Genomic DNA, 21652 nt, shown 5'->3' with positions numbered 1-21652 from the left:
CGGGTTAAACATGTGGTAACAGAAAGAACTCTGACTATGGCTGGTGAACACACAATGCAACATACATGTGCATTACTGTTGAATCGTACACCTGAAACTTGCTGCATTTCATTAACCAATGTCACCATAAAAAAAAAATGCTAGGGAAAAAAAATAAAAAGACAGAGAGCTAAAAAATAAATAAATAGAACGTAATCTGGGTAACAGCTTAATGAACAGCCCTTTGGAGGGGGTGGGAGCCCACGCCGTAGCGTGGGAATGCTGCGTCACCTCCGGCTCAGGGATAAAGGGCACAGTTCCGACGCCAACCCGCATCTCAGACAAGTCATAAGTAATCCGCAAAGGAAGTGAACGTGAAAACGGTTCCCAGGAGAAACGCATGATACCTGAAGACACTGCTGTGTACAAGATGCATATAATTATTACATTTGAAAAAGTTTCAATTAACCAAACAGACAAAAAATTGAACTGTGTAGCAAAATGCCAACTTTTTTACTCTATTTAAAAAAATACTGTAATGTCACGGAGGGAGACTGATATTTACCTGGAAAAGAAACTCCACTAAAGCTTCTAATACATGGATTTTTATAAAAACAATATGATCAGGGCGAGAGAAATATAAAATACTTTTTAATAAATGAACCTTTTTTCTTGAAAAAGAGTCACCTATAAGCTTTTATTTTGAAATAAATTTAAAGAGAGCGGGTGAGAAACCGTCAGGGTTTCCGGGTACGGCTGAAGGCCCATCTGCTTGTTGTCCTTCAGCTTTTGTACTATGACTCTGGCAAATTCTTCTCCTTGGATGTCAGTGGTGTCCAGTAACTGTCTGACTTTTGCGGTCCTCGTGGGCTTGGTGCTAATGAGTTCATAGTCCTCCTTCATGATCAAGTCCCTGGACAGCAGGGCGTCCAGCGACTGGTTGAGGCAGGCCTCGGTCATCTGGCTCACAATGTCCTCTCTTTTCATCTGGACCCACTGCTGGGCCACGCCAGGCTGTGAACCCTCTGCGCAAGAGCAGGCATGACAAGTCAAAGGGAAAGATAGACGCGTGGCTAGGAGTAAAATCAGATGAAAAAAGAGGCATAAAACCTAATTTTACTATGATCGCGCTCATAGGGAAAACTAGTATTTTGTGGGGATGCTGTTAATTTTCAGGAAACATTCAGATTTGGGTTATCTCTTCCCTTCCCCTCCCAGAAAAAGCACTGCCTATTTATATGCTATGCATCATGGGGCAAAACTACTTTTATTTTATTTATTTTTTTTTTTCTTATTATAAAAGATACCTGCATATTCGTTAAATAAACAAAAATAACTTTACCTTTAGTAACATATTGGGTCCCACCTCCTCCTAGAAGCCCTCCCTAGGAATACTGTCTGGGCCTGTCGCTCCACGTCAACCCTCCTGTCTTCTGGGGTTGCAAGTGCTTTCCGACTTAAGAAGGTATATATTTATCGTATGGAGGAAATGAGGCCAAACAATGCTGGCTGTGTGGCAGACTGAGCACTGAGTGGAGAGGGGCCTGGCTGGCACCACTGATAGGAAGTCTCACAGCAGACAGGTTACCTGCATGTCCCTCGGCCGAGAGTGGATTTACAGCTGCCAAGGAGCACGGGGCGGTCCTGTGGTCGCAGAGTGCTGTCCTCCGAGCCGCAGACATGTTGCTGTCCCAACTGTGATTTGCCGGATGGTGATGCTGCATAAAGTCTTGACTTTTTCCTGTAAAACGACATCTTCATTAGAGGTAGAATATTCCTTAGCTATTCCTGTTAGCTAAAATGTCCACATCTGGCTCATACAGAGGAGCATTCAACACCTTTAACTTTTCACTGCTGTCGAAGCTGGTTCATGAACCGAATTCCACAGGTCAGTGTCTTTTTGAATGGAAGGGCTTACGCTGAATGTCTTTTTACCATGCTTCTGTTCTATGTAAATGACAAGTACGGGCTCTTACTTCTTTACACATCCCCTACTTCTTCCTGTCTTCTTCCTCCTCCTGCAGTTTAAATGTGTCCTCTAAATCTGTGTATGACGTGTGCTTTTATGTTCTCCTGTTCAACCTCAGGGCCTCAGCTGTCACTTCTCTTCCCAAATCCATGTAATTAGATTTTCTGACTTCATGGAACCCCTCAGTCTCACATTTTAAACAGCCCACTGGACATCGTCCTCATATGCGCTGCTAAGCACCTCAGATTTAAAAGAAAAACATTAAAAACTTAATTATTCATCTTAACTCCAAAACCCAGTTCGACTCCTGTGCCTGTCGGCAGCACCCACGTCGCCCGTCCCCAGGCGTAACTCGCTTTCTTCCTCTCTCCCTCCCGCCAGCGTCCTCACAGCGGCTCCCGCCCCTCCCACCCCCGACACCCACAGGCCGCCTCCCTCTCAGCTGAGCCGCAGGAAGTCACCACCGTCTCCTAACTGGTCTCCCGCCTCGTGCCCCGCTGCCCAGAACACCCTGCACACCCCAGGATGAAGCCCCCTAGGGCCACGAATCTGAGCACGTTGCACCTCGCTCCGTCATCTGCAGTGGCTGCTCCGTACCCAGGTGGCAGCCCAGCCAGCTCAGCCCCGGGCTGGACTTGGCGACGGCGTGGCCGCACCCTGTCGCCTTCCTGTCACGCTCTTCACCAACCCGACTGCTCACTGTTCTGCGTTCTCTGTGCTGCTCCTTGCCTGGAATGCCCATCCTATGTAACTACAGGTCCAGCCTCCAGTCAGAAAGAGTCCTTCGTGATAACAACGCGGCGTAGTGGAGTGACATGAAAATACTTATTGAAAGACCCGGCTTCGAGTCTTGGATTTGCCAGCTGCTAACTATGTGATCCAGGAGTCTCGATCTTAAAGATGAGAAAATGAAGACTATCTCCCTCACGCGGCGGTGGCTGTGAAAGCACGTTGTCGTAAATGTCACCCCCGTCCCCGTCTCCTGCAGCGCGGTGTCCACCTCTCCCTCTCACACGGTGGTTACCCGGACACCTTTCTCCTCCTCCTCACAAGAGGTGTTTCCGTTTCTTTCTCTAGGGCCTAATGTAATGCCCGTGATAGTGAACACGTTGGTTAAACGGCCCACCACTGTTTCCATACCCTTAGACGCTGGCCCTTTGTAAAAACGAGCTATGAATGTAAATGAAAGACACGTTCTATACAAACCATGGTTGCTTGCCAAGAATCTCATCTTGATAGAAAATGGAAACCTTGCGAGTAATAGTGACTGAAAAATTCACGTACTGGATGAAGGCTCATTGTCCTGAGGAGCTGACAGGGACCTGGAGGTTCCGGGGGAACCACCGCTTTTAGGGGGCTGAAGTGATCCACACGATTCCTAAAGTAAGCAGGGGGCGAATGATCAAGGTCAATGAAAAATCACTTTTGAAGTTATACAGCTTTAATTTCTAAATATTTCTTGCTTTTGGCTTCTTATATACAAAATCAAAACTACTACAGATATTATACTTTACAAAACTATATCTGTATTTCTGTATCAAATAAACAAACGAACTTGATTTTTTTATCAACTCAAATTAGGGGGCCATGGTACTGCAACAGTTAATTATATATTAGAAATCATTAAACAGCCCACTGGACATTTTTTCATATTTGCTGTATGATCTCAGAGGCTCTGGTCCAGTCGATGGGACACTTGAAGTGTGCAGCTCTGGTCACCTGTGATTTAGATGGGATTCCTGTTCTCAGGGCCTCGGGCCCACCCATGTGGACGGGCCCATGCAGAGGCGACGGAGGCCGGGCCCTCTGCTAGCTCCTCACGCAGTTACTGATCTGCCTTCGAGGAGGCATTTAACCCTCTGGCCCTCAGGCTCTTTTCTGTGATAGCTTAGTCCCTACCTAAGACTGTGCACGTGTGGGCCCGGGGACCCCGCAAGACGGTGTACGTGAAGGTGACTTGGGCAATGTGCCGTGCTTCAGGGTCCATTCTGAAGGCATTTTCTGAGTCTGTATATTCTTAAAAGACATGACTACTATAAATGAAATAAGCCTGAATGAGGCCTTTCTTTGAGGACAGTCACACAAACGGTATTTCCCTGTTGCCAGTCACTGTGACCTCTCAGGGACGGGACAGGCGGCTGCGACAGCTCTTCTGCGTTTGGCCAGGAGGGCGTGTGCCGGGCGGCAGGGCCGCACCAGCGATCCCCACGCTGCCCGGACACCATTCTTCACACAGAACAATGACCAGGACAGAAGCCAGTGCCGACAAGGAAGCCGGAGCTGTCTTGGCTCACACGACAGTGACCCGAGAGTCAGGAGATCTGGGTTTCTGGCTGGAGGCTGCCGTGGGCGACCCAGCTTCCCAGAGCCCCGCGGCTTCAGTTTCCCGTCTGTAGAGGGACTTAGACGAAATGCCCTCCCACGCTCTCCTCATGCTGTGAGTTTATCAGCGTAATTCTTTTTTACCTCTTGTGGACCATGTTTTAGAGAGACGCTCAGAGATAACTCCGTTTTCTTGTCATGTAAGTGGACAGTACTCGAAGCACTCCGTAACTGCAGTGAATACATTGATTGGAGGCGATTAGGAAATTATGTGAGTAAAATACTCGAACAAAACAACTCACCCTAAATGGTGACCTTCGTTACCAGAAATTTATGAAACATCTTATTAAATTTATATTCCACTCTTGGCCCTGCCGTCAGCTGGCCGTGCAGGGTGTTATGGGACCAACCTCCCTAGCATCAGTCACCTCATCTATAAAATGGACATGAGATTCTCGCCCTGCCGATTTCACAGAATTGATAAAGGGATTTAAAAAAATATATAACAACTCTAAGAGAAAACAATATGGCAACTTAAAAACACTGAAGAAAGTAATACTATTATTAAATGTTATTCCAATACTATTATTAAATGATTATTAAATGATATTCTAGTGTATATATTAAAAATATGTACTTTGAATTATTTTATTTAAAAAGCCAAAATTTGTTCTAAAAATGAACAGTTTTAAATATAGATCCCAGTGTTTAAGTTATTTGGAGAAAAAAGGAACTGGAATGTTCTCTTCTGCTTCATAACTAAGGAAACAGACCCTTTTATCGAGCTCTGCGCATGAGAAGAGAAAGCTGTGAGCAGAGGAGAGAGACTGAAAAGACAAAGCAAAAGGAAATGTTCTCAGAAGTAAATATCTACTAAGAAGTGGAGAAATCAGAACGTTCTGGTCAAGACTGTCTACTCCGAAGTGGGGAAGTCAGTGAAAAGTTATCGTAAGAATTAGCACATTTCCTCTCTAGTTCCTAGTACTGCCATGTCAATTTTTAGTCTGGTGAAGTGTCGCTGTTTCCTTTAAGCACGTACGTCCCTTCTAAACCAAAGGTATGTCGCAAGAGTCCCTAACTGCAGGTTATGCTTGTTTACAACCCAAGAGTCTGGCTAATAACTAACGATTTTTATTATCTTTCACATGCAGTCGAATGAAACGCAGCACGCACGAAACTGCTGACTCTGTCCCTCAGGGGCTGTAGTTGCTTTGCAAACAACTTTTAATGACGAGAGAGCTCTGTGGTAATGGGGCCCGTCAGTTCTGACCTCCAGGAGCCAGCATGAGTAAACGAGACAACTGCTCTAGGTGACCTGTATCAACTGCTGCTTTGTTCTTTGCGACATGAAGTGAATGGGACAACGAAAAACAAGCAATTTTAAAAATATACATTTTGATTTTGGTTATTAATAAAAATTCTACAGCTTAACTTAAATCTTGGAAAACCCCAAGAACACTAGATAAAGTGCAGGTGCCCAGACATCTATTATTCTGTATGTATTAAAACTTTAGGGAAAGCCACGCAGACTAAAACGAACCCCTAGCTGATTTAGGGCATTCATTGCACACACTGGCATCCGTTATGCATTTAAACTTAAATTTGATATGTGGGGGTTCTAGCAATGTCTTTGAAATCCGGAGGTGGCCATTTGAGTGAAAAGGAAAAGCTCTCTCATGACAAGGAAAGATGGTTTCCGGAGTCTCTAGTAAACTCTCCTGCTCCAATACTGTAGCATACCTGTGAAAAGTATGTAGATAAAGACTATAAACTGGACTGAACATCTCCATGACTGACATACAGTTGTTTAAAGTCCGATTTCCAGCATTTCGTTTAGCAATTTACCTTTGTTTTCTTTAGTTGCATAACAGCTTCAAAAAAAGTTATCTCTTCAAATGTCCTCAGAACTGGTTCAAGTTCTATTAAACATTCTAAATAAAAAAATAAATTGAGTTCAGATTGCTTCCAGTCATTAGATGGAATAATATAAATGCTAATATTTAACTGATATGGCCCTAAGTAAATTTTCCCGCAAACTGATGACATTCAACTTATTACAGGCATAAAGGTATCATATATATACCATAAACAAAAATAAATTCAAAATGGATTAAAGACATAAATGTAAGACCTGAAGCCATAAACTCCAAAAAGAAAACACAGATGGTCAACTCTCTGGCATAGGTCTCAGCAGTATTTTCCACTCCATCTGCTCAGGCAAGGGCCACAGAAGCAAACAAACAAACGGGACTAAAGCAAACTGAAAAGGCTTTGCACAGTGAAGGAATCCAAACCAGCAAATACCAAAGCAACAAACAAAAACACAACCTACTGCATGGGAGGAGATATTCACAAACCATACATCTGATAAGGGATTCACATCCATAATATAAAATGAGCTCATACAACTTAACACCAAAAAAACCCAAACGATCCAATTGAAAAATGGTCAGAAGACGTAAACAGACATTTCTCCAAAGAGGACATATGGATGGCCAGCAGACATACGAAAAGATGCTCAATGTCACAAATCATTGGGAATTGCAAGTTAAAACCACAATGAGTTCTCATCTGGCACCTGCCAGAGTGCCTACTATCGATTAATCAACAAACGGGTGCTGGGGAGGATGTGGAAAAGGGAGCCCTCATGCACATCGGTGCAGCCACTGTGGAAAACAGTATGGAAGTTCTTCAAAAGATCAAAAATAAAACTACCATGTGACCCAGCAATTCTACTTCTGGGTACTTATCTGAAGAAAACTAAAACACTTACTCAGAAAGATATCTGCACCACTATGATCGCTGTAGCATTATTTACAATAGGCAAGATGTGGAAGCAGCCTAAGTGCCCACTGATGGACAAATGGATAAAGAAGAGGTGGTCCAGGTATGCAATGGAATATTACTCAGCTGTAAAAAAAAGAATAAAATCCTGCCATTCGCGACAACATGGGTAGACATAGAAGGTATTATGCTAAGTGAAATAAGAAAAACAGAGAAAGACAAATACCATATGATCTCACATGTGGAATCTAAAAAAAAAACTAAACGAACAAACAAAACAGAAAGACCCACAGATACAGAGGACAAGCTGATAGTGGCCAAAGGTGGGGGGGAGGGGATGGGAACAAATAGGCATATAGATCGACAGGACAGAAATGGAATTGACAGTCTAAAAATAAACCCTTACAGTTATGGTCAGTTGCTTTTTGACAAAATTGCTAAGACAGTTCAACGGGTTAGACCACGAATTAGATATGACATTGAAACCGGGATCCATAAAATCACTGATCATTGAACTTCAAAAAATTAAAAACTTTTGCATTTCCAAAGACACTATTAAGAAAAATGAAAAGACAGACTTAGAGAACATTTTTGTATATCATGTCTCTGCTAAAGGACTTATGTCTATCTAGACTATATGAAGAATTCTGGCAACTTGATAAGACAAATAACCCGATTTGAAAATGGGCAAAAGACTAAATTTCACCAAAGAAGATATACAAATAGATAAAAAGCACGTGAAAATATGTTTAATATCATTAGTCATGAGGAAGTGCAAATTAAAAGTACGATGAGATATCATGCCATACCCACTGGAATAGCTATAATTAACAAGACAGATGATAGCAAGAGTTGACAGCGATGCAGAGACGCTGGAAATCTCACACTGGCTGGTGGAAATGCAACGTGATAGGAAACAGCTTGGCAGTTTCTTAAAAATGAAAGGTAAATGTAACCTACTACCCAGCAAATGAACAGCAGCATTATTCATGGGGCCGACAAGTAGAAACAATCATAATGACTACTGTTACTACAACAATAAATGAACTCGTTGCTCAGGGAGCGGCCAGGGCTCCGATATAAAGCTGGGTGTCCCTAACACGGGGTGGCACGTAAAGCCACGGTCTGGCCTGGCTCACTCGGAAGGCACCGGGGAGAGCGAGGAGTTAAGGGCCCAGGTCGGAGCTCTGAGGGATTCGCAGGGTAAGGAGCTGAGCAGAGGAGAGAGAGAGGGTGGGTCTCCTGGGGCTTCGGGGCCGCCCCAGGGAGTTTCCAGGAGAGAGTGGCCAGTCATCTTTGACCCACCGGGAGCCCAGTGAGCAGGCTGGCCCAGCGTCGGTGTCGCTGGAGCCCCGCATGCAGCGGTTCCAGGGGAGATGGTGAGCAGGTGACCGGCAGAGGCTATTAGAGTGAGTCTGGGGAGGGGGCTGGCAGACAGTCCCCGAGGTGCTCAGCTGAGTGGGGGCAGGGAGGGATGGTGAGGGGCCACGATTTTCCCTCCATGTAGGAGACAGTGCAAGAGCTGAGAGGGAACGTAAGGGACGGGAGGGGAAGAGGGCGGTCCCAGAACACGGCGACACGGTTCACGCGGCGTGTGTGTGCAGACGAGATTTCCCGGCGGACACGAGTAGAGTACAGTCTGCAGACCTGGCAGGGGAAGTGTGTGCAGACGTGATTTCCTGGCGGACACGAGTACAGTCTGTAGACCTGGCAGGGGAAGTGTGAGGGGACCCTCTTGTGGTGTTTTCTCCACGTAGTGTGACAACCGGATCAGCTCGAAGGGAGGATGGAGCGTGGGTGTAGCAGCTTTAAGAAGGGAGAATAAGGTTCAAGACATGTTGCCCGTCTTCCCTTCCTAAGCTCAGCATCTCTTAGGAAAAACCGCAGCATGGAGCTAGAATTTGGGGGAAATGGAGAAAAATGACCATTTGGAAGTGGCACTAGGGACAAAGGAGAGATATACCTTCCCACATGGCTCTGGGGAATAAGATAAAATGTGAGCCCAATGTTTTAGCAGCTTTTGACTTTTAAAATACAAGGCTGATGAGCTCTGGACATAAGTTTTGAATGGAAAATATATTTCACTGTATAGCTGGAATGAAGGTTCCCAGTCTGTGGCTTGTCTTATTATTTTTCTTAATAGATCTTTTGCAATGCGAAACTTGTCCATTTTTGTGAAGTCCAGTTACCAGTTTTTTAGGGATCTTGTTTTTGATGTCATATCCTAGAACTCTGCCTCACCCAGAGTCATGAAGGGTTCCTCCTATGTTTGCATTTAGGCGATGGTCCAGTCTACCTCTGAAATCATCTTAACTCCAATTTTCCATCTCTAGGATCACCACCTTAATTAGAAAACGGCCCCAAGCATCTCCTGGCTGGCCTCTTCTACCCCACCAGCGGCAGGAGTGACTCCTGCACTCACACCGCTGCCCCTGCAGGACACACCCCTGGCTCCACACGGGGCTGGGGACAGGCACCCAAGCTCTGCAGGAGGGCCCCGCGGCCTGGCCCACCACTCCAGTCCCCCGGCGCGCCCTCCCTTCCTCACAGGCCTCTGGTTCCTCGCTTACTTCCTCACAGGGACTTCCACAGTCTGTCACTCGTTTGTGTTGGTTCTCTGCCTTCTTGGTTAGGACGTGAGCTCCCAGGACTTAGCAACCCACATGCTCTTGGTCACCACTCTGTCCCACCTCAGGATGCAGCAAGAGGTGGGTGTTGGGTACATACTTGCTGCATATGTAAACGGAATTAGGACTCCTATCGGACTTCTCTTTTCTGTTAGGAATTCTCAATTCTGCTCTAGAAACAGTCACCCTTTTATAAACATTATGAATAACAAGAGTGAAGAGAATGAAAACAACCTTGAGCTTGTCGTCTAACTTTTTTCAAGGAGTATTCGATTCGCAGCACACCCACTCAGAAGGCCCGGAGTGAGGCTGTGCACTCACTTAAGAAGGATGGCCTTTCATCCGGGTTCTGGGCCCATCCAGCTTTGATGAGAGCGAGCATCACTGCGCGGTGAGGTATATCAAACGGCAGACTTTCTTCACTAGTGTCGGGTCGATGACCCTGTGACACACTGTACATAATCTGCAAAGGATTGGTGACTTCTGTCAAAACAAATACATTTCATTCATTAGAAATATTTTGTGATCCAATATACTAAATACATTCTGAAACCAAGAGAAAATGAAGGCCTCTTAAAATCTTAGGACTGATTCATTGCCCCCTCTGTAAGGGGAGGGCGTGTCTGCCAGGCATGTGTGCCTCTGAGGGTGATCATGGGCCTAATTACTGTCGGCACAAGAATTAGAACCTAATTTTTCTGATCCTTAAATCTACTATGTTTTTCAGTATGTAGTGGATTCACAAATGATAAACTGCTGTGTTTTTACAGTGTGTTTTCCACAAAATGAATGGTAAGCAAATTGAAAATAAGATGAGCTTTAGCTAGTTCTGAGTGTGGCCTACCAACAAGACGTTGTCAGGATAAGGAAGTCAGAGTCCACTTACCCTCAAAAGGCTGTTTTCTGGATAAGACTTCCCACATGATAACCGCATAGCTGTTTTAAGACAAAAATATACAGAGAGTATATTATAAACTAGCTATGCACAATAAACTAAAATAACACTAAATTTAAAAGCTGGCTGTGGAGATGCCATTTTTGAAAGTGATAAGGTAGTGAATTGCTATATAAAGAATCGGCATATGTAACTAAGATAATATTCATATACAGTTTTGTTTTGAAAGGGAATTAATCCTAAATTGAAAAATTAGGGAATTACCGTTATCAAAACTTGAAGTTATATGCAAAAATAACTTGTGGATGATTTAATAATCATTCTTGAACACCTAGATAAGCTGTGCCCTCTAGCCGTATGACTTTACTGTTCACACAAAGCAGAGGGCAATAACAAAGACTGACTCACGTAGCCCTATTCCACAGACGTTCTTCTGGTCTAAGTACTGTCGTCTTTGGTAGAGTTAAGTGTTGACCATACTGTCTCCCCACCCCCATCAAAGTCACATGTGATAAAACTCCGAGTATTATAGAAAACATAAAGTAAGCTTTACAGATTTTTTCGAGGGTGTGAAAGTGGCTTAAAGCAAGACACCTCTGGTGTGAAAAACATTAATCACTGTGGCCTCGTATTCTCATCACACTATGAGAGAAGCACCAAAATGTAGCTTCGAAATTCTGATTAATCTTGCTTTTTAGACAAGTTAGTTCTGATCAGAAGTAACATACTGTACCTATATATATCATGCTTGACGCTGGCCCTTGATTTTTGTCCAGGTTCATAGTTTTCAGGTGGCATGTAGATAATTGTGCCTCCTTCCGGTGCAGATTTACTGCTTCGTGATTGTGACAGGGACATCAGGCGCCATTTTGATAAACCAAAATCTGCAATCTGTAAGGGAAAAGACTGAGTAATTGAATTTTAAAAATTTCTCTTTTAAAAAATCCAAGAATTGACTGTCTTTGTTTATATTCATTATATTCAGACAAGAGACTAGAGATCATTACCTATATTAACATTTTTTTCCTACATATTCCACCAATTTCTTAACAAATTGGATCCCACAGCACTGAGCCCAACGACTCTAGAGAAACGCATACTGACTTGCGGTTTAGCACAATATGCAAAATTTAAAAGGGAGACTATGTTTGGAATAATTAAAGAGGAGTATTTTTTGTATTATAATCTGAATGAGCATGTACACTGAACACTGAAAAGTCATGACGAGTAGCTTCGCAGCGTGCGGTTTTCAAATTTAAACAAACCTCGTGGAACTGCTAAACAACTCATATCTCAAAGATCTTCTCTGACATCCTTACAACTCAGGTTTGTATGTTCTTATTTATAATGCCCTAAAAATAGTATCCTTCAATTTTGAGATAAGCAGAATCCCAAGATAGTATGGCTCATTATTACATGACTTACACCTACTGCTATAAGGGGCCTATCTATTCATGTTCGTGACAATGACAGCCTAAAGAATTATCACTGATAAACATTCTGTACTTTTGATACATCCTTTATAGTTTTGCGTCACTTATAAATCTTGTGCAGATGTTATATAATATTTTATAACTCTAACTGTTTAAAAGGTACCTTAATTTTTTTTTAATGGAAGACAAAATATGAGAACCAACAATATTTAGTGGACAAAAGAGCTTGGGAAAACTCTGAAGACGTTTGATTTAAACTACTTATACCTTCTCACTGAACAATTTCAGAGTCAACACAGCGGAAGGGGCTCCACCCAGGACACCATCTGTACCTCAGTTGTTTCATTCTTATATTTTTACTGGTTTTAACAGAAACCAGTAAAGAAATCATTTGTTTAGTGTGTAGATGAAGCTGGGATTTAAAAACAATATGGCCCCACTCCAAAAAGGGAGGGAATGGACTGGATGAATCTTTCATACGTTATGATAGTTAAAGGTAAGTGTAAGAAAAAGTATCAGGGAAGACCAAGAGAAAACATGGTGCCAGCACAGGGAGAGCGGGGCCGGGCTGATTTTAAAAGGCACGATGTGGCTGAGGACTCGGGTTCTGGAACCTAGATTGCGTTAGGTGGACGTTCTCAGCTGCGCCTTCGTTAGCTGTGTGACCTTGAGCGAGCGTCTCCATTCCTCTGTGCCTCAGATCACCCTCCTGTAGCCTGGGGCTGACGACAGTGTCTGTATCATAAGGTTGTACTGAGAAAGCGAAACGAGCCATGTCAGAATGGTTGGCGTTTTGATCACAAGGATAAATCTCTGACGGTTGCTCTCGTTCAGGCAACATCAGCAAGCACGGCGCCGCGTGTCAGGCCCTGCGCCGCTTCGGCGGGACCGAGGCTCCAGGGACCCCGTGTTCCACGCCTCTCATCTGGACTGCAGAGTCCACGCCTCCTACCCTCTGAAAGCAAAGCAGTACTCCGGGCACGCATCTGCCAGGGTAAGAAGCATTAGCATGGTAAGTAAAGTTGATTTTTGTGCCAGAGTGAAAAATGCTAAAAAATTTGGAGTGTGGTCTCATCTCATATCTGAGCCATAACTGTATCACTAAAAAGAATGTACAGATGGCAGATTAGCACATGCAGAGTACTCAACATCATCAGCCATTACGAAGATACAAATCAAGGCTGTAGTGAGATACTACCCTGCACTTACTAGAAGAGCTAAAATAAAAACCGCGGTAACACCAAGTGCTGGTGAGGATGTGGAAAGGTCACACAGCTGCTGGAATAGAAAACGGTACGGGCACTCTGGAAAATCGTTTCTGAAAAAACCAAACATACCCTTACTATATGACCCAGCTGTTGTATTCCTGGGCATCTATCCCAGAGAAACGAAAACTGCTGTTCATTAAAAAGTTGCACAGGATTGTTCGTGGGGGCTTTGTTTTAACTGCCAAAGACTGAAATAACTTTTCCCCCAGTAGGTGGTTAAACGAGTGTGGTGCATCCGCACCATGGGGTACTGTTCAGCAGTGAGAGACGTGTCTCAGAGGCATCATGCTAAGTGAACAGAGCGAGTCTCAAAATACAACACACGGTGTGATTCTATTTATAGAGCATTCTCAAAACGATGAAATTATAAGGATGGAAAACAGACTGGTGGTCTCCAGGGCTCAGGGATGGAGGGGGGAGGGGCCGGAGGTGGGCCTGACTCTGAAGGGGCCGCACGAGTGCTGCCTTTGTGGTGACGTAGTGCTGTATCTCGCCGATTGCTTCTGCAGATTTGCACGTGTGTCACAGTGCCACAGAACCACATACGTGCATTGTACCAATGTCAGGTTCTCAGTCTTGAAACTGAAGTATCAGTAGGAGCGATGTAACTGCTGGCGGAAACTGGGTGAAGGACACCTGGGACCTCTGTATTATCTTTGTTTTAACTTCCCGTGACTCTATAGTAATTTCAAAATAAAAAACGTATATTCTACAATTTCGTTTAAGAACAAAATGATTTTGTAATTTGTACTGCAATTCTATGACTGTGGTCTAAGAATAACGAAGCCATTGCAGTAGGAAGGTGGGACACTGAAGATGAGAATTACAGGTTATGGCAAAGGGAGAGAGACTAAACTGGCTAGGTGGAAAAAATAACTCGAAAGTCTTTCTAAACCTATTAATCACAAAGATGTAGATAAACTTTTTTAAAAGTAATTACCTTAACATGAAATTCGTTATCCAATAAGATATTCTGAGTCTTCAAGTCATGATGAAGCAGAGGAGGGTTCATATTGTGCAGGTAGTTTACGCCCAGTGCAATTTCATGCAGGATGCGGAATCTCAGTGGCCAAGCAACCTCAGGGTATTCAGTTTTCTTCATGTACATGGAAAGAAACAAAACCCAAATCAGTGCCCAGAGTTCGATACATTCCTATCTGAAAATGAAATAGTTTATGAGGAAATACAGTATAAACTAAGGTAAAAACATATGCTCATTTTTATTACATAGTATCAATTTGACATTAACATTTTTGTATCTCATTTTCCTCACTGTTTAGAGAAAATAATAACTTTCTAGTACTCCTATTTCCTTTTTATATTGGTAATGTAATTACATGATATTGGGTCTTCTTTCTTCAGCTGACACAGTTTCAATTATTTTTTTATCTGTATAATACCCAGACACATATACCTAACCCACGCCCACCTCCCGTTCTATGGCTCTTATCAACTAGCTTGTTCGTGTGTGCACACGCACGTGCACACACACACACACAATGTTTCCAGTACATACCACCCATTGAATCAAAATTAATGTTTTAATTTTCCTATGAATATAAAATCATACCTTATTATAATCATTGCATCAATTAAAAATTATAACCATATGTTAACTAAGCATTACTGTCTCATACTTTTAATCATATAATTAATTTATTTGCATTCCAACTTGAAAAGTTAGCCTTAAGTTTTGTTTTTATGAAAGAGACAAAGATCATCTTCATTTCCAAAGCATATATAATACAGACACATTGAAGACATACTGTTTTATATTTCTTTGTACTTACAAGTGATATCCTTCTGAACTTTCTTAAAATAAATGTTTTCTGAACATAAAAATAATACAGCCTCTTGGGAGAATGAACATACTCAGAAAAATTACATATTTTGGGAAGAACCGACAGTGACTCATCGGGCACCATGCCACTGGGTACATTTTTCTAAATGACATGAAAAAGTATGCTTCTACTGAAAGCTCCAAACTATTCTTCAGAATTTTTTCTGCAAATGATCAACTTATAGTCCCAGTGAGCAACTTGGCAGGGAAATGGGCCAAAATACTTTGTGTTTACATTGTATTTTGATTTATTTCAAAGAACCTTTTGTGAGATTGGGGGAGGTGGTACTTCAAGATAAATTTCACCCTAATAATGCAGTACAGGAAACCAAAAGAAACACAAACACTGTGTTGAACGTTACTCACTCTGGTTTACACAGAGCCTCCTCCTCTACTTGAGTAACTGAGTCTTTTAATCCGTAAAAAGGTAACTTTTCTGAAAATTAGGTAGTTTAAAGGAATAAGGAGGCCTCTGCACACAGTGTTATGTGAAGGCTTCTGGTCACGGTCAAGTGCTCACTCTGTATTTTAGGGTTCCCTCTGGGAGTTAGCAATCCCCGTGAAGGAGGCTCTAGAATCTCTAGGGGGCTCCAGATCTGGGTGCCAGAGTATCTGTTGGGGTGCTGGGGTATGGAAGAAAAACATTAAAAATTCTCCTTATATTCATTTCTCACAAAGAAAAAAATGCGCCTAATTAATATTTGCAACCACTGCTGTAGTGGTTACACGAATCTCACTCCACCCTTGTTTCAGATGGTCACACCGCAGAGCGTGACGTGTCCTGAAACAGAGAGCGGATGTGGCAGAAGTGGCACCTGCTCTCCCTTGTCACTTACCGAACACTGATGTATCAGAATTAGGAGCACCCAGTAATTGGATTTTACTGTGTATACTATCCGGTTCAACTAAACAAATCTCACGATATGGACTGAGTATTTTAAAAAGATTTCTTGAGAGAAACTGCATGTTGGAGATAATAGTAATGACATCAGTTCAAGCAAACGACAACAGATGAATACATATATTTTGAAATGAGGATCCCCAAATTTGTTTACTAGTTGGATTCACAATGAGAGCCAGAGTAATTGGCACCTTGAGAAAAAAAGTAAGTGGCTCATGCTGTTCTCTAGTATGGAAAAGCTAATGTATTTGGTACCCAGAGACAGATTTATTTGGCCTGTTAATTCAGAACTTTATGAACTAGCATTATTACATTTAATTTGAACCCCGAATTGTCTTTAAAATCTGGCTGAACTAGGAGTGGACGGTATAGTGTGCAGAGTTTATCTTTTCTCTTTCCTGTGCCTACCTGTGTATGTGTACATGTGGATATTGGAATCGAGTGTAAAACTCACCAATAGTAACATAAGCAAAATCATATAGGACCCTTAGAATATAGGGCCTGACTCATATTATTTTTAATAACACAAAAGAAGCCATACGTGGTGAAACTTTACCACTGCAATTGTTTTTTATTCTTATTTTGATTCATCTGTATATCCCCAAATAGTTTGATCTTCTGTAAAACCAAAGCACTATAAAGCTTGAATTACAGCCACTGAAAACGTACAACACTTACCCTATGTAGGAGTTCATTTAATGATCCATTTGGCATGTATTCAGTAACTATTCCCAAAAATTCAGGCTCGTTGCAAATTCCCAAAATTGGAAGAATGTAACTAAATCTAGCTTTGTGTAAAATTTCAGCTTCTCTTAAGACATCATTTCTTTCACTAAAGAAAAAAAAGCATAATTATTTCAAAGTAATGAAAAAAATACATAATTAGCATGCCCATGATATTAAGTAAGCCTGGATTTTTTCATTAATTAGCTTTGACCTCACGTAAATTATGTAACTTCATCATATTTGAGGTAGGAATAACGCCTACCCTATAGATCCACAGGTTTGTTTAGAGACCAAAATAACTTCTAGAAGCCACTGACAGAAAAAAAGTGCCACGCCCAGGCTATTACTATGAGCTTTCCCAGGAAAGGAAAAGTCAGTTTATAAAGTCTGATTAGAATGACTGTGAGTGAGGTAATAAGTTCATGTTGTACTAAAATGATCGGATTCGATTCGAATATTGTATTTTATGGTTGTATACCATGTAAAATTTCCCCCAATATCTTGAATATTAAAACATTTAAATGTTGGTGATTTAAATGACTAGGTGATAGTTCTTATATCCTGGAACTCAGGAAGAGAACACAGAACAGGTACATGCTTACAACAGATGCCTGGGGTAACTGGATCCCAGGGTCATTTGCTTATTCATACATAAGACAAATAAATATCGAACTTTTATTAAGAATAAATTATGAGCATTATGGAGAATCTACATATAAAAAAAGTCCGTCCCCTCAAGCTGCCCAGAAATCTTTTAAGAAGAAGAAATACTCGTTGTGGTTTCGATTGGCATTTTCCTGATGGTAAGTGATGTCGAACACCTTTTCAAATACCTATTGGCCATTTGTATGTCTTCTTTGGATGTGTTAACTTGATTTTGGTAATCATTCTGCAATTGAAATGTATATCAAATCATCACGCGGTACACTTTAAATATACAGTCCTGCACGCATAACGCTTTGGTCAAGGACATATATGACCATGGTCCTAAAGGATCACTGTGGCTTAGTGACACTGTAGCCGTCAGAATGTCACTGCACAATGCAGTACCCGTGTTTGCGGTGGTGCTGGAGTAAATAACCTACCGTGCGGCCGGTCATGTAAAAGGACAGCAGTGCGGTTATGGACATAATATTGGGTCATGATAACAAATGACTACGTTACTGGCTTATTTATTTACTATCCTATACTTTTCATCATTATTTTAGAGTGTACTCTTTCCACTTATAAAAAAAAGGTCTGCTGTAAAAGCGTGCTGTGTCACGCAGGCGGCAGCCTCCTGCATCTCGTGCTTACTGTCTCTCGATTGAATTATTTCTCTTGTGTTTGCTTTAATCCTGTGTTGTTTTGTACAGTAACATGCTGCACAGGCTTGTAGCCCAGGTGTGCAGCAGGCTAGACCATCTAGGTTTGTGTGAGAGCCTCTGTGATGTTTGCCTAATAATGACGCATTTCTCTGAACGTCTCCCTGTCGTTAAGTGGCACGTGACTGTACACAAGTATATTTGTCAATTATTCCTCAATAAAGTTACAAAATAAGGAAAGCAAATAAGAAAAGAATACTTAATATATAAGGCAGAATGTGGTTAATGGCACCAAAAAAAAGTAACTGAATAAATAGAGATTTGTGGGAGCTCAGAGAAAAGAGTGAACTCTGGGCTCGGGGTGCACCAATCTTTGGAGAGATGGGGCCTCAACCACACTTTAGGGGTGGACAGACGCTCAGTCTGTGGAGAAAGGGCATGTGAGATGGATGTAGCATCCAAGAGGAAGGGACCTTGCCTTTCTTTCTCACCTGTGTAAGCCCAGGACCTGGACCTGGACCAGGGCCTGGCACACAGTAGATGTCTGACAGACATGCGCCAGCTCTACGAGGGAAATTAAAGTGAGGGCTATGTTTAGAACACGGCAAATGGCCTCATACGAATCAGGATACATAATGGAGAATGTAAAGGAGTCAGGGTGAATAGGGCAGGCTGGGGCCACGTCTCAGAGCCTTAAAGCCAGGCCAGCTCTCTGAGTTGTGACTGCAGGTCCTTAAGCAGAGGAATGACATGAGCAGAACACACTTTGATGATTAGCCGGGCGGCAGGGTGTAGAAGGTTATACTAGTGAACATGTGAAGCAATGAAAGCCTGAAGCTGTGAAGGCCACAGTGAAATGGAAGGAAAAACACTAGCTGACTAGGATGTTCAGGCCGTGGTCACTGAGAGACTAAAAAGTACAAAAAAAAAAAGAAGGGACTTGAAGATGTCATCAGTTTTTACCCTGGATGAATGAGTGTTGGTAGCAACAATAACAGAAATAGAAACATCTCCAGAAGTTAGGTAAGTAGTCATGATTGGTTGGCTTTTAAACCACCCAAGCTCTGGGTGAATGGATGTTGCAATAAGCAACACAATTCCAGACCCGAGGACGAGGCCTGCTCCCAAAATAATCAAAAGCAAAATAAAGCAAAAACCTTAATCATTTTTGAATAAATGAACATATATTGAACATATATATGCCTAAATTTTCAACATTGAAGAGTTAGGAGAGAGCATACCCTAATCTGCAGCTATAGTAATACCCCAACTCTGAGGCAACCAATTATATCAGCTTGTGAGATCTGTTTTAACTAAACTTATATTCTGTAAGGTGAAACAGTTCTGTATTTGCATCAAGAGATGTAGGTCAGAAAGACAGGTACTGCGCAGCACCCTCACAGGGAGATGGAGGGTAGACCTGAAGACTCCTGGGTACTCTGATAAAGAATGAGAGACAGGCAGGGGAAGTCTCAGTGACACTTACTACCCTCCTCCTCCCATGAAGGGTATGAGGCATTCTTCCTTCTATTTTGATCCTATTATGTGTCAGCCACTTTATATGCACTATAATCCTAAGACCAACCCTCTAAAGTTGGTTTCATTGTCCCCACTTCATACATGAGGGCACTGAATCTCCAATCAATGAATAATTTTCTAATGGCGATACAATACTAAGTGGCAGGGTTGGAATCAGATCAGAATTACAATCGTGGGACTCTAAAGCCTGTGTTCTTTCCATTCTAGTGCGTAATCAGAGAAGAAGGAAAGCTCTTGAAGCCAGATTTTGGGAAGACTGAGTGAGTGGGAAAGCTGAAAAAGCCAAAACAGTTTAAAAATCGGTTTCCATGTTTTTAAAAATAAAAATGTAAAATACAGCTCCTGTAGACATATCACCAAAATTACCAGTCAAAAACCAGTTCTGGTGTCTACAGTGTGTTTGAACAACCAATCAGACCCATCTACTTGTAAGGCGGTGGGAGACTGCTGGGAAGGTCCCCTGCAACGGGCAGTAGTCAAGTCATAGAGAAAGACTCACTGGTCCCTAAAATAATGCGAAACATCATGTAAATTCTTCTTTCAGGTGATCCCAAAGAACAATGCACACATTATGCTCACCAGGGCCCAAGAGGTCCATGTATTTATTATCCCCACTTTATAAGTGAGGAAATAGCCTGTGAGTCAACTGCATAGCTGAGCCCTGTGCTCAGACTATGTAAACACACACTGCTAATGTTAACATCCTAGCAAACAGGTGGGAGACACGTGTTTCACTCGTCTTTCTTTATGGCTTTTTTGACAATTCATTTCCTACCCAATTTCGTGAAGTTTTAGATTATGAAAATTGTTAATGAATATGGAAAGGGAACTCCTTTTTCATTCCTTGTCCTCCACATGGCACAAAACTTAGATAAATTAAAATCTTGAGAAGCAGCATCCAAAATGGAAGGATCAGTTGGCTTTAGAATACCTAATAGGTCCCCTGATGCTAGATTTCCATATATTTGCATAGCTGATTCTAAACTGCATCCACCCTCCCTTACCCCACCAGCCTTCAGAGTTGACTGCTGACACAGACACACTTGCCTAGCACTTGCTCGGAGAATTCAAGGCCCAGGGTAAACAGACCACACCCTGTATATCAGGAGGCCTGGATTATAGCATACAAAAGGTGGGAACAACCTCTAGAGGTGTCTGGAATCTGTTACATCTGGCCCATCCAAGCCTGATATCCAGAGATAGCAAAGAAAAGCCACAGGCAGATCAAAGGGCATTACCACCGGCAAGGCTGCAGCTGAGGAATTTATCTGATACTGCATACTAACACAGCGTTTGCCCAATCAGGCCCCTGATGTGAGGCATTTTCACTTTGACACGGGGTGGGCGGGGAGGGCGGGGAGGAGAGGCTCTGGCTGCAGCCAGGATGTCAACTCACTGGGAACAATGCGGGCCCTACTAGGGAGGAAAATGTACAGCTAGTGACTACACTCACTGACTAATAGTCACAGGCCCACCGTATACGGTTGAAATGTTTTTTAGGAAACAGAAACTAATGCACTGAAGGTGTCTCAGGATGTGCGAGACATTCGAAATTTTTGGTTATTTCACAGTTCTGATTCAGTTTACTGTTAGCGGAAATATTTCCTCTGGGACAGGCTCTGCTGTGAGAACCCGAGCGGCCGAGCTCTAAACTTTCCTGACTACACGTGACAAGCTACGAAACAAAACAAAAGCGACCGCGGAAACCTCAATACAAAACTTCGCAGACCCTGGAGCGGCGCTGCTCAATAAACGTAAACCACATATACGATGTTACATTTTCTATTGGCCCCATTAAAAAGACACGTGAAAAGAATTTTACCAGTGTCTTAAATTTCTGGGCGTTCTAACCGACGGCAGGGTCAGCGAGCTACTGCGGGTTTCAGTACTGACTGCTGGGGGTCTGAGGGCAACATTTCCGAGCTCAACGCCACCTGTGCCCAGGAGCCCGACTTCGGAGAAAGGGGGCGCAACCCCGTCTCCCCGGCAGCCACGGCGGCATCCATGCGCGACATGCGGAGCGGGGGGCGGCGAGTCTGGTGCGGTCCTAAGCGCGCGATCGCCC

The 21652-nt window shown here is 42.7% G+C and overlaps 2 protein-coding genes across 6 annotated transcripts in view; one reads left to right on the top strand and one right to left on the bottom strand.

Moving 5' to 3' along the window:
- The window catches only part of LOC107196541, a 58144-nt gene extending 36741 nt beyond the window's left edge, over window positions 1-21403 (top strand). For 2 of the 3 annotated variants that reach the window (XM_025041193.1, XM_025041194.1), the window contains 2 exons: window positions 12844-13003; window positions 19795-21403. In XM_025041193.1, the coding sequence (XP_024896961.1) occupies window positions 12844-13003; window positions 19795-19851 (217 nt within the window). In that variant the 3' untranslated portion in view covers window positions 19852-21403. Of the gene's footprint in view, window positions 1-12843; window positions 13696-19794 lie in introns of those variants that run through there. The other variant, XM_025041192.1, reaches the window with a different exon arrangement.
- RIPK2 (receptor interacting serine/threonine kinase 2) lies at window positions 464-16874 on the bottom strand. Of its 3 annotated transcripts, none has more exons than XM_025041189.1 (11): window positions 16697-16874; window positions 14218-14373; window positions 11310-11467; window positions 10568-10617; window positions 10003-10164; window positions 8702-8860; window positions 6116-6201; window positions 4415-4501; window positions 3233-3326; window positions 1568-1720; window positions 464-1052 (listed from the first exon to the last, which is right to left on the bottom strand). In XM_025041189.1, the coding sequence occupies exons 1-11, from the start codon at window positions 16730-16732 to the stop codon at window positions 667-669; spliced, it is 1527 nt and encodes a 508-aa protein (XP_024896957.1). In that variant the 5' UTR covers window positions 16733-16874; the 3' UTR covers window positions 464-666. The 3 variants fall into 3 exon arrangements, with proteins under 3 accessions (XP_024896957.1, XP_024896958.1, XP_015454142.1); XM_025041190.1 differs by having other exon boundaries at window positions 464-1004; window positions 16697-16873; XM_015598656.2 differs by lacking the exon at window positions 8702-8860 and having other exon boundaries at window positions 16697-16872.
- Window positions 21404-21652: the final 249 nt, after the last annotated feature.

The sequence above is a fragment of the Pteropus alecto genome, unplaced genomic scaffold, assembly GCF_000325575.1.
Source record: "Pteropus alecto unplaced genomic scaffold, ASM32557v1 scaffold87, whole genome shotgun sequence".
NCBI lineage: Eukaryota > Metazoa > Chordata > Mammalia > Chiroptera > Pteropodidae > Pteropus > Pteropus alecto.
Note: the sequence above shows the minus strand (reverse complement) of the source record. Positions and strands in the feature narration are given on the sequence as shown.